We start from the raw sequence: 19,789 nt of genomic DNA on the forward strand, positions 1-19,789 counted from the left end.
CTACTTTGTTAAGCATTGCAGGCTTTATAGGAGACTTCCCTTCACACTGTAAAATGTGATGAAACAAATAAATATACAAATACAAATGTAAAATACACATTGATGCATCGATCAGCACAGCCATCAAACCAAAGAATTGCATAATAACCACAAACAATTAAGTTAGCCTCGTAATAAACCATTCCAATGTGGTTAATTGTATGTTCATCATGTGTTTGAAGAACATAGTTTTTAATGAACCATTCAACACTACAATTGATACACGTAAAACCCAACACTCTTTTGCTTGCATTATCGGGAAATCGATAAGGTGAAAGTCGTCGTTCACAGTTAGGGCACACCGGCGACGAAATTTTGGCGTTGTTCTGAACGTATAGATTGACAGTTATAATCTTACTACCATGACAAGAGACAAAGATACAACTTTTTTAAATGACAACGTTTTATTCCATTTGTGAGATATCAGAAACGTAGATTTGTAGTTTGTTTCTATTCGTGATCGCGCTCATGAACTAGTGTTGATACTTAACTTCTTTACTCTCACAAAGCGATTTCACTGTAATGGAAAATGTTTTTTTTTTTTTTTTTTTTACATTAGCCACGTTTGAAGAGACTCTAACGTAATGATAATTGCTTGTAAGAACTACGAAGACTTGCATTTTTTTTTTTTTTTTTAAGAACAAAGTGTTTTCGTTACACTTACTTCAGCCATTTAGTTGGTTCATAGTTTCCTCCGGTCGCAATCTCTTAATCACCAGAAAACCTTAAAGGGGAAGAATCACTTAACATGTTAGGAACTATAAACGAGGAATTTGTTTTCAAGTAGCTAGATAACAGATACATAATAGATCAATTCGACCCATAATGTAATGATAACATAGTAACATAGTAGAATGTGAAAAGAAACGAGAACAAAAATTATAGAAATATAATATCTGAGATTAAAAAAACAAGAATTTTACTTACAAATGTTCAAGAAAGGACAGAGATCAATAGCTGATTAGAGCAGTTGACAAGGTGCACAGTTTTAAGCTCCTTTTGCAATATTTTTCACCATCATTTTACCCGTGTTTTGGGAAATGCTGTAACAAATAACGACGTTGACGGTGTCATGAATTTTATAAACATATACATTGTGTAGCAAATAGACAATAAACATTGACAGGACATGTATCGAGCAAAACCCACCATTATACAATCATCAGATAATTCAATTCAGTCACTCAAGCTTTCAGCTCTAAATCTTCAGCGAAACGTTTGTTCATTGACACTAACTGTTCATACATATAAACCATACACTATTTTCAGTCAACTGTAAAGTGTAATAATCCCGTTCTTTTCGTAGACAGTTTACAGGAAGGCATAGTTATACATCATATCACATAACGAACAATCAAAAGAACAACGTTATTTAGGCATATATACATGGAATATATACAAGTATTAGCGTGCGTTGTTCATTTTACCATATTATAAAACACAATTTACTATCTATATTTAATTCTGGTAAATTCAAGCAACTAGTGTATCCTTGAAGGAAATATGGTATGATATACTGAGGTGTTTAAACACTGAGCTGTAGTTAAAGGCGTATAGTAAGTTGAACATATTTACCAACTCAATTAAAAACCGGTACAGACTCACCGTTGCATTAACTGCAGCGAGTTGTGTTTAATCTGTACAACCAAGTGAAAGATGCCTGCAGTGGTTTACCATGTTCACAGCAACTATGAAGTGACAAATGCTCCTTGCAGCAACGGGTGTATATGGTAAATTTCATAATTTATCTTTATGATTATTGCATTTGAAAATGTATTGGAAATATAAGTAAGGCTATGGGGCTGCTGTTGTGCTCTGAAAACCATTACTCATGGAATTCTATAGAAAAGACGTATATACTTTATTGATGAGTGCTGGATTTCTTATGTGTCGGCACGACATCACAATACAGCTACAGTACATAGCCAAATTCATGTTGGTTTGCATTACACAATGAACAAAATATATACAGCAATGTGCCTTCTGCTGAGTACTATTTCAAGGACCAGTTTGTTTGTATACGGCTACATACCAATACAACAATCACGGGTACTACTATCAGTCTTGGCACCTGCTTATTGAGTTGTAACTTAGTGAGCAAATACCATAGTTCTTTTTGTGTGATGTGACCATCCACCGTATGGACATTAATGGGACTCTCAACGAACTTCATTTTTTTTTTATTGGAGGGGGGGGGGGGTGTCCGAATCGGTGGGCACAAATATGGTGCAAATATGTTAGTTAAGCTATACACTCTCAGATACACCATTTTTGCCAGATCATATGCTTTCCTGGGTGTCTATTTCCCAGTTTTGATTTAGTTAAAGTAGACAAATGGCGGGACATTGAATATTGCTACAATGTTCATATTTACATCCTTCTGGATCTAGGAGATGTAGGTTAATATTCCTAGTTTTGATTCAGCTAAAGTAGAGTAAACTGCCACTTGCCACTGGCCCCGATCTGATGGACGATACCCTTGTGTAGTAACAAAATGACACGTATACTCTCCTGATTGCTCAATTGTATCCTGGTATTCGTGTATTTAACTTTTCCATAACACCTCGTTAACCCTTTGTAAATAGTATGAGTGGGTGTGTATGAACAGACAATACGTAGAGGTAGTTTCGACTATATTAAGGCGAGGGAAATTCCAGGTTTCCCACCTTTTTCATTAGAACGATCAACTGTCGGTATACTACATATGGTGGTATGTGTATATAATTCACAACCTGTGCTGCGTTTAAGTTGCCTTGTAGACATATCGCTAAAATCGAAAACTTTGCCTGCTGCAGTGTACTGTCATTAGGCAACTTAAGAAGAGGATCATTTCTAAATGCGTGAACTAAGCTGGAGAATGCTCAGAGGTCGATGTTGGTTTTTACATGACAGGGAGGGGTTGATGATGCGGTGTTGATATATCTGCACAAAGTTTACTCTCATTTGGATAAAGATGGATAGTATGCGAGATCTACGTTTAAAGACTTTTCTAGTGTATGCCACACAGTTGTCCTACACTTACTTACAGCTAAATTAATCGCATACGGTGTATCTCCCCGAATTACCCTATGTATTCATGACTTCCTAGAAATATACCTATAGGGGAAATGACTTAAAGTGTAAGTGCTCTTTAGGGTTGTGTCCTCTCCCCCTGTTTTTCCCTGTATACTAGCGACTGTCAGAGTATGACAAGTGGTTGTAGCGTCCGATTGTGGACAAGAAATTCAATTCAATTTTTTTTCCGTCCCATGGACTCGTGCCTTTGAACAAGCCCAACGACGGAAGTTACCCGTTGAAATGTCTTCATTACACTAACTAAATGCAGACGACGAGGCAGGGTAGGAGTAGGGTATGGGAAAATGGGGGTTGGGACGGGGGAAGGGAGAAGGTGGGGGCATGGTGGGAGCTTGAAACTGTAACTTATGTGAGTTCCTGCGTAGCGACACGATCTTCCCATTACCAAGACATACACATTTGAAGTTTTAAACAAACTAGGAAACGAAGGAAATATGTGCATACAATAAATTCGAGTGCTGCGCTCATCAATAATTCATATTTTAGGTCTCAATAAGTTAAATCCTAATTACATACCTATCTATATATATTATAATAATGTCATGCTCATTTATTTAAAGAAGAAAACAAAATATTTAAAAAAAAACTTCGGATTAGGCTACAGTTTTGTGTTCATTGTCCTTGAAACGAAGTTGAGTAAAAACAAAGAAATACCATGACAGAACATTGCGCAGTCACTTTCCTTTCATCATCAGTGTGCATAGTTAGGAAGTTTAGTAATTAATAAAGCTAGAATTAACAAACTATTTTGAAAATGGCCAATCTTTGATGAATTTTGATGGGAACTGCAGCTGTTGTCAAGATTTGTAATGCCTTTTTTTAGTGATTAGGACACAGTTGTTCATAGATGTCTCAAGATCTTTAAGACTAAATACTTAAATTATGTCTGTGTTTGCAGTATATATCGGTTATGATTACAAACTGATTATTCTTCTTCGATGAAAAAGATTCAGGAAATATATTTACAAATATATTTGGTTTCCAAAAAAATCCCAACAAACGCAACCGTCTATCTGTTCTCATAATCTTACACTGTATAAATATATGTTTACACTTATAAAAATGACGTGTTTATCATGACGTCATATTCATATTTTGGGGCATGCGCCAAGCTATCACTTTCCAGAAAAAGGAGAGATTAAAGGGTATGTATTACAGTTAGTTTCAGGTGCAAGCAGAAAGTAGAACATTGAATGCTTTTATTTCTACACGTATTTGGATATTGTTTTCGATCCGCGATAAAGGCTTTGCACCAAGGCAGTCGTTGTTTGTGCTACGCACATAATCCTTCAGTTTTATCCATGGTCAGTCATTTATGTCCCCCTCTTTTCAACCTGGCACGTATACTCTCATTATTGCTCAATTGTATCCTGATGTTGTTGTGTTTAATTGATCCGTAACACCTCGTTAGTCCATTGTCAATAGAAGGCGCGGCACTGCTTGGCACTGTGTATGTACAGACTCTACGTGGAGGTATTTTCAACTATATTTATGCCGGGAAAATTCCAGGTTTCTCACCTCTTTCAATTGAACGACGAACTGTATCCCTTTTATATATGGTTTTGTGTGCATATGAGTTACAACCTGTGCTGCATGTACGTTGTCCCGTAGACATGTTGTGTCAAGGAATGTCTTTCATATTAGCCAAATATGAGCACAGAAAATGTCCAAGGATACAAAAAGAAGGACTAGAATCATATCTAGCACTTCTTTAGCTGCTCTCTCTTCTACACTTAAACATCAGGTGAACAATTACTAGCTTCATTATTCAAATGTGTTACCAAAGTTGTCCAGTTAAAATTAACAGCAGGTATGGTTCTCTTGAGATGATCTTATTCTCATAATGTTATATGTCCCTTTAACACTGATGTAACGTCGTGGCAATACGAAAATAAGGACGGTTTTGTACAAAAGTTGGAGTCACCGCAATGTATTATACTCGCAGTCACACATAGATTCCATGGCTCCGTAAAACTATCGTAATACAAAAATAGAAAACTTACAGTACATAATATAACATTTAATCATTTTATTTTTTGTCTTTGGCACAAATAAAACTAGATATATTTCACTAATGCACACAAACATCAACCAGCAAAAAACACACGAAGAAAGCATTTAAATTATAATATATAAACACCAAAATACCTTTTTAGCCCTTTAACATCGAGAACATCAAGAAACCACTGGTCCCTATTACACACAGCATTATATTACGTGGCATTACTTTCCAACCGTTTCGCAAGTAATCTCAGATATATGTACAATTCTGTATACTGGCTAGATGCAACCAACGCCAGTAATCCTTTTTAGGTGTCCGCCCAATATATGTATATATACCAATGGACATTGAAATGGACTAATTACGTAACACAAACCACGAGGGTTCAACAAGCCAACCTCTTTCAAACATGTGCGAATAATTATGCAGCTGAGTCTGAACAATTTGAAGTATGGTCAAACCAAGTTACACCAAATATTATGTAACAGACAACAATACGGAAACACACAATATACATTTCACTTCAACGGATGTTTAGCAAGTTTCTAAACATATGTAGTTAATACATAACATATATAGAAAGGATAACGTGTTGCACATGTCCACAGGGGATAGAAATAGATCATCAATGTGTTTTTCTTTAAGTGTTATAACAAGCCCATGACGATGCAAGCAGCAATATACTGGTATGATAGGAGGTGCTTCATCAGACAAACGTACTCTAGATTTTCAACTCAAGTTAACTAAGCCATTATATACACAACACGACACTACGTTTTTCCACTGGTTACAGTTTCTTTTAATTTCTTTACAATGTTCTCTGCATTTGCTTTTTGAATTGAAGACAATCTCATTAACTGTGTGACTGCCCTATTGTTATTCAACACTGATATGAACATAATGTCTTGTTCAGTGTTTGACTTATCTATACTTCCACCTGCAAGGATACATATACAACAGTCATTGTCTAGCTTGCTGTGAATTATTTCTTTAAAATATTGCAGCGATACAGTCAATACATTCTTCTCACTTCTTGTCATTTGAATACGATGTGTATATTTTAACAACATTGTGCAACAGTCAATGCATACGTGGCTTAAATAACTGTGTAGGGTTTCCATATTTGCAATGTCAAAGTTAGTTGAAAATATTTCTTAATTGTGTCAAGGTGCTGCTCGGTAATTTGTGTTACTTGCTTCTCAATCGGCCTTTCCTTCATTTTAACTTTGGATATTGTTTAGCCTGTACGACCAGTTTGTGTAATTCACTTGTTCTGTGTGACTCTACATTGCTTAAACGAAATGACAAGCACCCACTGAACCTTTATGAGTTACGCTTATTGGACTTGTCAAAACTACTACACACATTGCAAGGCATACCATTCTTCTATGCATCATATTTTAGCAACATAATTTGCTTTCTCTATAATTCCTGGAATGTATACTATTTTGAATCGGATCTTGAAGGCTTTTGATGCTTTGCTGTATATTATCCATATATTGGGGATAGGTTTATCCCATCCTCTAAAATAGACCCCAGATGTAAGTTTCAAAAATAAAACTTAACTTATGCTGTTTAAATAAATAATTAAGTATTAAATTAATACTTGATACTTGTCACGTGATGCATAGACACGTATTGCTGCCCACGATCTAAGTACTATATTCCATGTTTCCTGAACATCTCAAATTCTCCACACCTCTCCCTAAATGATTCCCATGTATAATATACCTCGTTACCATGATCTGTGTGCAAAGTATCTTGAAAGACTCTTCCCCTTGCGAAAATAGTTTATATCCTGAATAATCAACTCTCCTTATAGACAATTTTCCTATCATATCATTGTCCCTTAGGGAAACTATTTACACATTGTAATTACTTAAAATCTGTTCATTTTTGTCAATAGGGACAGTATTGACAGATAGGTATTGAAATGAGGTTTTAATTTTTATATTTTTTTATAATTAAGCTAATTAGATATGCAAATATGCAAATGAGGTTATGATACAAACAACGTACTTTTTTTGCCCATTTGAAACTATTTTGATGAAATCTGCTGGACTTTTGATAGTTTGATGAGTTCAAGACATGTTATTTCATAAGTAAACTATAATTTGATGTTTGAATGTGAGGAATATGACTGATTTTTCCCCCTCCAAACAAACAAATGTATTCTGTAATACAATGGTAGCCACGCGTTAAGGTAAGTCTATATATACCAATTGCGCTACATACACAATACATAGTACATACAGCGTTCAACTGTGCGGCTAACCATATCAGAATTTCAGAATTTTATCGTCAGAATCTTGTATGTATGTATGTATATTAGATCCTCCTGCAAGCAGGAACTCGCGAAGAAGCCTAATTGGCTTATCAAAGCCGCAAGCTGACCGAAGTCAGTCTCTCACATTCATATTTAACGTCCATGATTATGAATTGTTAATTGTCAACAACTCTGTAACTGGACGACATACATTAATCTGGGAGTGACTCGAACCGGGGACCTTATGATTGAAAGGCACCGGTGTTAACCACTGAGCTAACACTCCGAGCTAACACTCTTCTTCTCCAACGGCTGGATGGTCAAATTGCCCATAAAAAGAAGGTCTAACGCCTCTTAGAAGCATTTAGCCATGATAATATGGGCTAAATAGTTACGGTTTCAATTACGTGAGTGATTGCATTGACCCTAACGACGCTAAGCATAACAACTGGGGTTGACCGAAATTCTATACCGTAGAAATGCTCGAGTGGAATTGCTAGGGATTACTCACAAAGTGGAAGCGCTATTGCTAAATCGTTTTTATGTAGACAGGCGTTTCAGTGCGGCGCTTCTGGAGATCTAAAAATCTACTCTGTAGGGTGAGGCATTCTGGAGAAAAAATTTCGGAACCTGACAGTGTTTTGGCCTAAACTTAGACCAAAAAATGTCATTTTTGACATATTATACCCAAATATAGAGCCATCTCTCTACATATGCCTGTGAGGCTCCTGATTTGATTCCTTGTATGTATTAGCTAGTTGTATGAGATAGGGTCAGTTGACTTGACATTTTTCACTGTTCTCCACATTTTTTTGAAAAAAATGTCGAAACGACCGTTTTTTTTAATGTAAACAAATCTTTGAAGACAAAAAAAAAAAAGGTCCATGTGACCCCCTCGGAAAAATGTTGTTTATTGATGCAGGCTGTCTTATGTGCAAAATAAAGCTATAGGAAGCTCCCTAGTGTATTCCTATCTCGAGTAATGATTTTTTAAACACATGGGGTTTTGAATGTTCGAATTTGTACAGTCTGTCTGGAAGGAGACCTTCAGTTCCGGTGATCTCAATAACATAGCACAGCAAGAGCGTCATGATCGGTATGAACTTTCTCGAAGTAGGCTAACACTTCCACCAACCGTAGCACTAGGTCGGTGATACGCGGGATAGACTTCAAGTAGAAAAAACGCGGACAGGGGAAATTTGGTTCTCGACCTTGCGCTATCCAAATGTCAAAATGTTGACAATTCTAAAATATTAAAGGCGATGTTCTTCTGATAGAAGAACATCGCGCCGGTTTCTCAGTAAGTTTTAAATGTAGACGGTTCTTTTCCGTATGATGTGTTGATATGTCGGTATGTTTCTCCCGAGTCTTCCCGGTGTGAGTAGGTCGGAGGACGAATTAACCTCCTTTTAGTGGTGAAATTTGTGTTTGGCAGCTATTTACAGTTTTCCCCACTTGTTTATGTTAACCTCAGGCATTATGTTTATAAAGCAACATTTCGCTCAATATTATTTTCTATAATCTATCAAATAAAGTCTTGTAGACAGGCAATTTGTTTCCCGTTTTGCAAATTTTAAACACTGTTCATTGCCAAGTCATACACTACGCTTTAAATAACTGTTAATAAATTACGCTGCTAATTAAGAAACTTTACATGGTGAACTATTAATTAAGATGCTTGATGGTATGTGTGTGTTGTAAATATTATGATTTATAAAAGGACATTATTGTCACACCCTGTAAATTCTGACCCACAGGCTGCTAACCTAATGTGAAATACGTGTTTTATGCACGAACTGACTAACAAATTATCATACAATTATACCTTAACTAACATGTCCAACGAACTATATATTATCAAGTAAAATGTTAAGAATAACCGTACAAGGACTACTTACTAACAGTGGTCACAAGAAGAAAGTAAAAGACCGTAAAAAGAAAACGAAGCGTTTTTTTTCATAATACCGATGACGTCAGGATTTATTTAATTAATTGCTTAAGTTTGTTAGTAGGTAGCAAGAAATATGCAAAAAATCAAATATAACTGATTTAAATCAACACAATGTACTCAATTCTGTATAAAAGATGCATTTAATAATGACAGCGAACGTTTGTTTGTCTATATTTACAGGTGAGGTTTCTGCTTCCACTCATCCGATACATTGGTCTAACGTATACGCGTTGGAAGTTCACGGAAATGATATCTAAGTTGCTGATAAACCAACGCGTCTACTGGTCAAATGGGAAATAAAACACTTCGCCAACGCGCAATTGTAACCATCGGTAACTTGTAAAATTGTAAAACATGATCCAGACGCCATTGCTTACGTTAAGTGGAATAAAAACCTGCTTGTTCTATGTGTGTGTACACTGCACTTCATCTTGATATGAAATTGTTTTAAGATATCCTTCGCAAAAGTTTGCTTCATTTTGCCAAAAACTGTATCCTACCTTCCGTGATTCATTTTGGATACAATTAAATTACATTAAATTCTACCAAGTGCATCGATTGTTTAATTAAAATCTGCTCTACAGAGAACTTGTAAATAAAACCTGCTGGTGCTTATGCCCAGAGCATCAACACGTCAGGCAATTAAAGCTGTTGGAGGTAAAATATGAACAACTCGAAGCTATTTGTATTGTAACATTTCATATCAAAAGCTACGTGGTGTTCATCTACGAAAGAGAAAGTGTTTATAGTGTCACTTATATTATATTTGTAACTTAACAGTAAGTGTTCGAGCACAAAATCTCTTGAATATTGGTAAATGGCTAAATTATGGTAAAAAATGTCAAAGGTGTTTTTCCATCCAACAACCCATTTTTGAGGAACCTTTCTTGAAGTGACAAGAAATGGTTTCCACTGCCCTTGTGTAGTTGGTCCTTTAATGGTTTGCGTTACGTGTGACTGAATTGTCTGAAAGTATTTTACACCTTTTCCATCAATAATTGCCATACTTCCGGACTCACTTACGTGGAATTGCATTGGTCCACTGCATTTAATGGCATCTCTAAGCATAAATGACCATGGTTCTTCTGAACGTTTTGTATTGGAGAAGTCAAATCTTTTAATTGTTAGTCCGTCTTGAAGTAAAACATAACATCCTTTTTTGGTTTCATCCCAAGACATTGCTTGGATATCATGCAGCAATCTGTTCTGTAGGATTTTTTTCTGGACTTTTGTCTTGCTAAGCTCTATATCAAACGTTATTTTGTGAACTGTTTTTGAGTCATTTATCAAAATGCTTCTTCCATCAGAACCGAGGACAGGTGACACCAGTGTGACACTTTCTTTACTTCTAACATTGTTTAGAAACCAACTTTGATCGTCTTTGAAAGCTGTAAGCTTTAAATAGGTTTGGTCATCTAAATCCTTGGTAATAATAATACACTTATGCAATGAAATCCATACATGCCCTTCATATCTACCAGATGTCCATTCAGGATCAGTATATCCTTGCAGTTTGATAGCATTTATTTTGCTTACTTGCTTAACAGCAACACCTTTGTCGTCTGCATTTACATGTCCTTTATTAACTTTCCCAAAATCGATATCAGAAGGCTTTCTCGAAGTGAACGATACACCAATTTTGTCACTGAATGTTTCATTTTGAAGTGCTTTTATGTCACATCTCAGTTTCTCTTTTTTGGCAACCAATCCGCTTATCACTCCCTTTCTCCTTAAATCTTCATTTGTGAAATCTGCCTGTAATGATTCGCTTATACCTCTAACGTAATCACTAAACAATGACAGATCTGCTGTTTTCATTTCTATTTCCTTCACTTTCTTTAGTGTTAATAATTTTTCAACGTCAACTTCAGTACATAGATCTGCCGATTTCTTCTCTACGAGATCATAAACCATTGCTTTGGCTTCACCGATAGTATTCTTAATTTCATTAGCTTCGGCTTCGTATCGTCCCTTTGCTTCTTGAACAGCTTTAGACAGGTCTTTAAGCTGGACTCCTAACTTACAGACCTCTTCCAAAATGGGTTGCAAGTCATTGATACCTTTTTGCAAAGCTTCCGAATGCTTAACTATATCGTGGTTGCCATCATGAGAACTTTCCACACAACCATGACAGAGCGCTTCAAGACAGGTTTCACAAAAATGTGTTACAATGTTCTCGTGCAGGGAGCATCTTGCCGAACGGTTTTCCACGGTTCTTCGCTCATTTGACACCGGCGGAATATGTGAAATTCGCTTCGAGATAGCACCACACTGTACTAAAGATTGTAGAGCGAAGTTAGTCGGGAAGTCGTCTGCAAGTCCAGAGGTTGGCAGCGGGATTTCTCTTTTACAGATTGGACAGACGAAAGTTTGCATTTTCATTAATTCCTTCAAGCAAGGTTCGAGACAGAAGCTGTGTCCGCAGTTCAACATTTTGGGGATTTTAATGTCCTCACAGCATACTGCGCATAACGCCAGATCAGAGAGTCCACCGGTGTTTTCCATATTTGCAGTGGATATCGATCGATGTACCCAACTTCTACAATATTTTCAACACTTAAGTTACGAATTAAGGCACAGCTAACATCGTTAGTTTTCAAGTCGAAAGCAGAAGTGGGTCAATGCTATGATTGCATTACTGAATGCTAAGAAAACCTCGTGATTGCATTTCCAACGACAGCATAGATCCCTGCAAGTGAGAAGAATAATTTAAATAATCATACGCCAAATAATATTATCATCGTTACATATTCCACTTGTTGTTTAAAAATAACTGCTTTGACAGTACTTATAGAGGGCAGTAGTAGCCATGAGAACCATAACCGGTACGCAGAATGAAGTAACATTCAAGGACTTCTGACATTAAAATAGTATTTCTGAGAAACATTTATTTGAGTTTACCAAGAACATTTTACCTTTAGTGAACAGAAGGGCGTGTGGAGTGTACCGAGTTACTACATGCCGTATATTCGTAATCTTTGGAAATAGTGTGTTCAATTTTTTTACAACATAAAGCCTGGTGACCTCAACTGAGATTTAACCTTAACGAAGATTTTGTTCCTCTCATCATGAAACATCCACATCCACATCCACATCCACATCCATATCTACATGCAAAGTATGTTCTATGCCCGAGACTTCTTCCTAAAGATATCGTATTAGAAGGTGTTAGAATTTAGACGTCTGATGACATTAGACCTCCAAGATGACATGTTATCTGTATCTTTAAACAATATGATACCTTCTGGAGATATCATGCTTACAAAGAAGACGTCGCAAGAACAAGGTACGCGCCCAAACACCAACATCAATGCATAAGTAACGATCATCATCGAATTAAAAACTGAATCTATGCCTGGACTTCAGTCTTTCAAAACATTTAACAGTCAGGTAATAACGTTTCAGTAACACGTATAGTGATAAATAAAACACGCAGAGGCATTCGAGGCTGGGCTCGGCCCTCCAACGGCCCTCATCAGACAAAGTCTTTGATGCTCATTATATTTATTATTTGGTCACAAATGCCTTCAACGCAACACCATTGTAACCCTCAATCTGAGACTATTCTCAATACAGCGCAAGCGTATCCTGGTATTCATGTTTTATTTTGTTTTTCTATATCACATCCTTATTCCATTTTAAATAATATCAACGGCACTTTATGGTGCAGTGTGTGTATGCACAAACACTACGTGGAGGGATTTTCGTTCTTCCTTCACTCTCCTAAAACTCAACAGCGCCATCTCAGCGCTATAATAAAGGCCTGGGAAATTCCGGGTGCCGCACCCTTTTCATTTGAATGACGAACAGCACGACATACGTTGTTGTGTGCTTATGATTTGCAACCTGTGCTGAATGTACGGCGCTGTAAGTTACATAGTAAACATGCACGTAGCTGAAGTCGAAATCGCTGCAGGCTGTATTTTACTGTGAGTAAACAACATAAGAACATGATGTTTGCAGACGTATGAATAATGTAGGAGTACGCAAAGTATGGAACTTGTTCACAGGTTAGAATGAGTTTTTTTTTTCGTAGAAAACTGTTACTGAGTGGACTAATGCGTAGCTAAAAAATGTTGAATTTAATGATTTAGATAACACACATCAGTGTGACGCATGACACCTCAAATATTGCATTTCCTCAGAATGTTCGTCGATCTAAGTTAAATTTAAGTTCAAGTTCTTTTTTTTAACATTTTAATCATGATATGATAAATAAAGATTGTATCAACTTCAGTAAAAAGTCAACATAGAGTATTGAAATATTACATGTGAGATGGAAGTAGAGGAACCAGAAATAAGTAGTTACTTTTCTGGTATGGTCTCTAAATTTGTAACATAGAAAGTACAATGTACAAACCGACTCCCCCTCCCCGTTCTATCAAAAGATAACCAATATTTCGTATGGCCTACCCTATATGTGTACATGTGTGAAATAAATTAAGAATAAGGTGATAAACGGCAGTGTTGCAGAAAAGGTTAGGATTAAAATGATCGTTTTAAACGCGGATCTGTAAATACCAGCAAAGAGAGCAAGATACGTACTCTTGTACAAGGATATAGAAACGAGTAACGTAAAATCATAGCCTATAATACACATGAGGTTTAAAAATACTTACCTTGAAGTATGTGTGAGCACTCAGTATAACTGCTTTATAATGTTACGAACTGATAATTCCCCTTTGATGAAAAATATCTCTAAAAATCGTCGGTATGTCTGCTTTCCCTAAAAAAAGGCAAACGTCTATCAGGTCTCATGATCTTAAACAGTCTGTGTGAATATTATGTTAGCACAAAGAATATGAAATTGGCGTGATCATAATTACGTTATATCCGTAGTTTGAAACATGCGCAGAGTATTACAGACGAAAGAATAATACTCTCAGACAAGAAAGCAATTAACATTTCCATTACTGCAGTTAGTTTCAGCCTGAGGTAGTAATTCACATTGTATGCTTTGATTTACTGCAGATATTTGGATAATTTGGGCAAGCGCAAAGCAGGAAAGTATTAGTTTCCCCTTTCTTATCCAATCCGCGGGATAACCACGAGGAACGCCTAGGCATTTAGGAGGTAAAAGCTGAGTCAGGTGGGGTTGGGGTGGGGAAGGCGGGGAGGGGATTTGGTTACAGTTACAAATGCTTCTCCGGGGCTGTCGTATGACGTAAGTTAAGATTAAGTGTTATTTTCAAGAATTCTTTGCTTAAATAAGTTCGACAGATCTTCCGAAATATTTTGATAATGTATGTGTGTATGTGCGCATGTATATGTGATCTTCCCGCAAGCAGGAACATAATATTATGCCATAATACATAATCTTTATGAGCCAGGGTTCGAAATTGAGATTGAACGAGGGGAATGCATTGAGGAGGTAAGGGGTGAGGTGGGCGTTTAGAGTTTGTAAGAACGCTTGTCCGATGCTGCCGTGTGACGTAATTTTTGACTACTACTTTCATTTCAAGAAAGCTTTGCCACAATATTTATGATGCTCTTTGATTATACATTACCATGTAAGCTTGAAGGTAAAGCAGACATGAAGCTTTATTTGAGGTAGTAAAGTAGTGTCCATGAATGTTGTCTGTATTAGCAGTACATATGCCGTATAATGATAAGAGCTGATAATTCTCCTCTGATGAATTATATCTCTGAAAATCGTCGGTATATTTGTTTTTACCAACAAAAACAAAAATCCCAGCAAACTCAAATTCCTCGTGATCTAATACACTCTGTGTGAATAAATGTTTGTACAAAGAAAGTGGAAATTTCGTGAATCATCAGGATCACCCATTGAAGTTGGCAAACAAAACAACACCACTGGAAAATGAACTCTGTGTACGTTGAATACGGTTTGAAAGGTCATGCAGTTGCCCAGGCAATCCAGCAATACCATTGAAGCAAAGTAAGGTATCTCGAAAAACTGTCGATGCTGGAATTCAACACTGTAGCTACAGACATGTGAACGCAAATCAATTTTAAGCGCTTTTTACATAATATTCTTATTTTGTTTTTGCGAAGATCAATGCAAAAATACCACTCTGAGCAAATTTGGAAGTACTTAAGTCGCCAATGTTTATTCAAATAACGAGGTAACAGTCGACATATTCAAAATTACCAAGTGTTTTTTGTATTTTCATATATTTGCAGTTTGAAGTTATTTTCGTTTGACATATAGGGGATGTATTAATAAATGGTATCGAATTATAGTGTGATCATTTGTAGCCATTTTTACTGGTAACACTCTTTAAGTGTAATATATATTTTTTGTATCTGCACTTGTAGGAATAAAGAAGAATAAAATTAAAAAGGAATAGTACTACGACTTATTACGTAGAGTCAGAATCACCGACTTTTCTTTAAAGCAATTATGCAATTCTTTGAGATAATGACGATGACAATGACCATGTCTGCTGATTAAAGCAGAAGCCATAATCATTTCAGTTCATCAGAGGTCAAACACTGACAACGTTATCATAACTGGTATGAACATCATATTTGGCACTGTTCTAAAATGAATAGAAAACATTCTTGGTTTGAAAACAAACACTCTTGGTTTAAAAATAAATCAAAAGTCAGTTCAGGTCAAAACATATGAAATGTTGCATTGTAAAAGTTGGGGTATTCAAAGCCAACATCAGAGGCATTCTAGGAAGCTGATGATATGTTTTTCTGTCACGTCTTTCTATGTAAAGGCTAAGACATTTTGGGACACATTCTTTTAGCCCGAAAGGTTGGAAACCTTTATATTGGGGACCATTGTAACCCTCATCTTTTTGGCTCCAATTTTTAGGGGGCAAATATATTTTGACACAGTTTGTTTGGGCTACATATTTTTGGGACCAATCAGACGCAAAATTTTATGAAGCCCAATTTTTAGGGGAGGGGCTAACATTTTAAAATTGCAGTAACTCTAAATCGTATTATATCTAAATTCGGAATGTAGCTGTTGAATAGTAACTGGTACATGCGCGCTTAATTATTTTAGGTCTATTAGACATCAAACTTTGTTGGGCACATTTTGGGTGAGTGGAGACAAATGTTATTTCCACATCAATTGCAACACTTTAAAAGTCCACATAGCAAGGTACAAAAGTGCCCGTTGGGCTCTTGTTTGTTGCGTATTATTCGGTGTTTGTGTGCGCCACATTTCTCAATTAAGATACATGAGCCAATTTCATTGTCCTATTTAAGCTCACTTACATATATCGTTTAAGAGAGTATCAAGAAAGGACATTTCATCACTTCATGACAAACTTTGTACGGTAGTTAAAAGAGTCAAGGAGTTTACAGAGGGTAAATAGCGACTACATGAGTCTTTATAAAGAATTTAAACCTGGACATATTGCAGGAATTAGCAGTTGATGAGGAAACAAGTCAAGGTTTGATTTGTTGCTTCATTTACTGGTCGTTTGTAATCATTACATAGCTTTAAAGATTACACCTATTTTAAAATTACTGTTGGACAAATAAGGTAACATTTCTGGTAATATCCATTCACTTTTATAGCGTAACAGGTGAACATTATAGTTGAACAGTATATGAGTTCTTCTATGATGTTGCTTGAGATGACGTGTGTCAGCTGGTGGTATTATAATCATATGCTATTTCTTAGGACTTGTTCTTTCAAATTTAAAGGTCAACAAAGACACACAATATTAGCTTGTAACCAATCGTTCTCAAAAATGATATGAACTGTAGGGACGGTGAAAGGCCAAAGTCGTTCAAATATTGAATAATTATAATGCAGGGATATATTGACACTGTGTTTTTTATGTCCCTTTGTCAAAATGAGTAGATATAGCCTAGTTATTATAGTTTTGGCCATGATTATGATAGGTCAACAGAAATCCAACACTGAATCTTGTAATTTTGTGAATGGCAAGTTGGATAAATACCAAATGCCTATTTGGGATAGATACAAAATTTAGTCTGTCACTCCAAGTAGAACTGATTATTGATTTTAACCACAGTTGATGAGAGGTTGGAAATAGATTTGTAGGCTACATTAGGTTGATTAGAGTGATGAAGTGGGTGATGCTCCAGAAGACCGTTTCTTGTAGGGTTATTTTGAATTACCAATCAGAAGGTGCATCTTGCTTTTCACGACATGTCGCTACGGTGGAGAATATTAGCCTAAGTCATACCATGGAGGTACCTCCATGGTCATACATATTAAATCAGACGTCCTACGTTTCAACTGTGCACTGATGCGTTCGATCGAAGTATGCAGTAACAATGAAGAAAATTGCATGCAATGTGTGGCTGTAGGAAATTTTCTGCCAAAGACTAATAACAATACAATCAAGTGAACTCTATATGAACTGCGGTATCTGTTCGATTGACGATATTCAATTTAACAAACGATTGATGGTTATGGTGTGTGATTCCTGCGAATAAATTTTGTTTAGAAGTAGGCAACAGTTGTTTCTTCGTTTTGCTGCACTCATGCAAAGTTCACATATTGTGTTATGTAGATCTATCGGGTTGTAAAAATGAAAGTGGTACTGTTGAATTGGTAGGTTGATAACTATAAAACTTCTTTTAAAAGTCTTCATAACAAAACTTTGAAGACAGAAACTTCAAACTTGCTGCAATTAAAATGACCTTTAAACCAATTTCTTACAATGCTTTTAAATATGTATTATTCTGTGATGTTGAAATCATATTTGTTTACACCATTTTTTTTCTGTGACGTCATTGCTTACAATGTTAATTGTAGTTGCGACACCACTCAGGGATATGAATCTTACAATCGCAAGTTCTCGGCTCCAATTAATCTGGAGTCACATAACCTTATATCCAAGATTAACAGTGTGTTGGTCTGTCAGATAAACTACACAGTTAGGTTTAGTGATCAATTAATGGCTTTAGTTGTTAGGTTGTTTATTTAAAAAGATCACATTGTGATTGTCATTTATTTTACATGAATGCAATCTGTACTACAACCTTGTACTACAAAATACTATCATAAGAAACTGTGTGATGTTTTATGTATGACTTACAACTTAATAGGGGCATCTTTCAAGTACCGGTAAATTGTGTTTATTGGTTTTCAAAATGACCACTACCAAAATGTATTGTTACCACCCAACCATATTGATGTTCTTTGTGTAAGCCATAATAAAAACTACACTCAGTGTAACTTTACACCTTGTTATTATTCTGTATAATTCTTCTAGAGTCCAACAGGGTTTGTGACATAAATATCCTGATTAAAATGCTATTAAGGGAGGACATGATTTACAAAGAAAATGGAAGGGGCTTGGTAATATTCTTTGAAATTAAGTTGTAAAACATAAGTAACAGGATGCTTTAAGAATATGTATTGCAGAGTGGATCAACTCTTATATCCCTTGTCAGTGTTGCAATTAATGGAACATTTTAGACATCAAATTAAGAATGTCATCAAGAAATCTTATAAGCATACTGTTTACAGTTACTACCTAAGAAAACATTCGAAAAACCATGCAGTCAAGTATTGATCTGAAGAAATCTTAAACCAGTAAGTACTGGTACAAATTAAATGTTAATGGAGATATCACATCTGAAATTGCTCTCCGTCCCCCCCCCCCCCCCAAGATAAACATGAGTCCTGAGAGATTGATTAATGTAAATGCAGAAAGTTGCCCTTGCCTTGAATCATGTTTGGTTCCTTGTTCTCAGCAATGGAACATATGTAATCACCCCTGCTGTTGTGTGTGGAGGGTTGACGCTATAGATGTCAGTGTTTGCCTGTGTGACGATGTCTCTTGTATACATTTCAATTCGATAAGGAAATGGTGGATCATTGTTATGTTATGTCTATGTTGCTCATTTCATGAATATTAGTGAGGTTATGGGGTAAAAAGTAAAAGTCTTGTAATAAATTTGCAACTGAAAGTTGCACTTGTTGTAATTGGTTGCCGGTTTTGCAACTGGAATTTTGCAACTGAAGTCGTTTTGGTTTCAAACTAATATATTGTTATATATGTTGATGAGCGGTTTATTTTCATTTGTGGTAAATCTACATGTTGTGTATCTGTGAAGGGCCGGGCTTAACATTATTATATGAGCAACAGTTTACAATGTACATGATCACTGAATGATGGATATTCATCATGCTTAAGGGGTAGATAAACCCTATTGATGTTTCTGTTCATATGAAATAGTAAAGACCAACATCTTTTAATACGCTAGGAACCTCACAGAAAACGGTGTTCTGGTCTCTTTATACAATTTATTTTCTTTAATTTTTCTTTGGAGTATTTGATCAAAGTCAACAGTAGAGGTTGTTTTGCATTCTGTTTGAAGTAGGTATTATACAGTATAAACCTGGGTTGCTATGTAACAAACCCTATCGACATCAAGGAAATGCTCCTCGGTAAAAAGACACAGTGAATCGAATCAGTGATAAGATAAGAGTCAGAAAAACTAGATCAGCTGTTTTTAGTCAATAGTTCAATGACATGTTTAAAACCTG

At 36.0% G+C, this 19,789-nt stretch overlaps 1 protein-coding gene across 3 annotated transcripts in view; it reads right to left on the reverse strand.

The window, feature by feature from the left end:
- Positions 1-3,697: 3,697 nt before the first annotated feature.
- The window catches only part of LOC139982591 (uncharacterized), a 28,140-nt gene continuing 12,048 nt past the window's right edge, over positions 3,698-19,789 (reverse strand). Inside the window, exons 1-3 of one of the 3 annotated variants that reach the window (XM_071995514.1) lie at positions 13,953-14,127; positions 13,180-13,260; positions 3,698-12,022 (exon numbers count right to left, since the gene is read on the reverse strand). In XM_071995514.1, the coding sequence (XP_071851615.1) occupies positions 9,976-11,838 (1,863 nt within the window). In that variant the 5' untranslated portion in view covers positions 11,839-12,022; positions 13,180-13,260; positions 13,953-14,127 and the 3' untranslated portion in view covers positions 3,698-9,975. Of the gene's footprint in view, positions 12,023-13,179; positions 13,261-13,952; positions 14,128-19,789 lie in introns of those variants that run through there. The other 2 variants (XM_071995513.1, XM_071995515.1) reach the window with 2 other exon arrangements.

This window comes from Apostichopus japonicus, chromosome 16 (genome assembly GCF_037975245.1).
Source record: "Apostichopus japonicus isolate 1M-3 chromosome 16, ASM3797524v1, whole genome shotgun sequence".
Lineage (NCBI taxonomy): Eukaryota > Metazoa > Echinodermata > Holothuroidea > Aspidochirotida > Stichopodidae > Apostichopus > Apostichopus japonicus.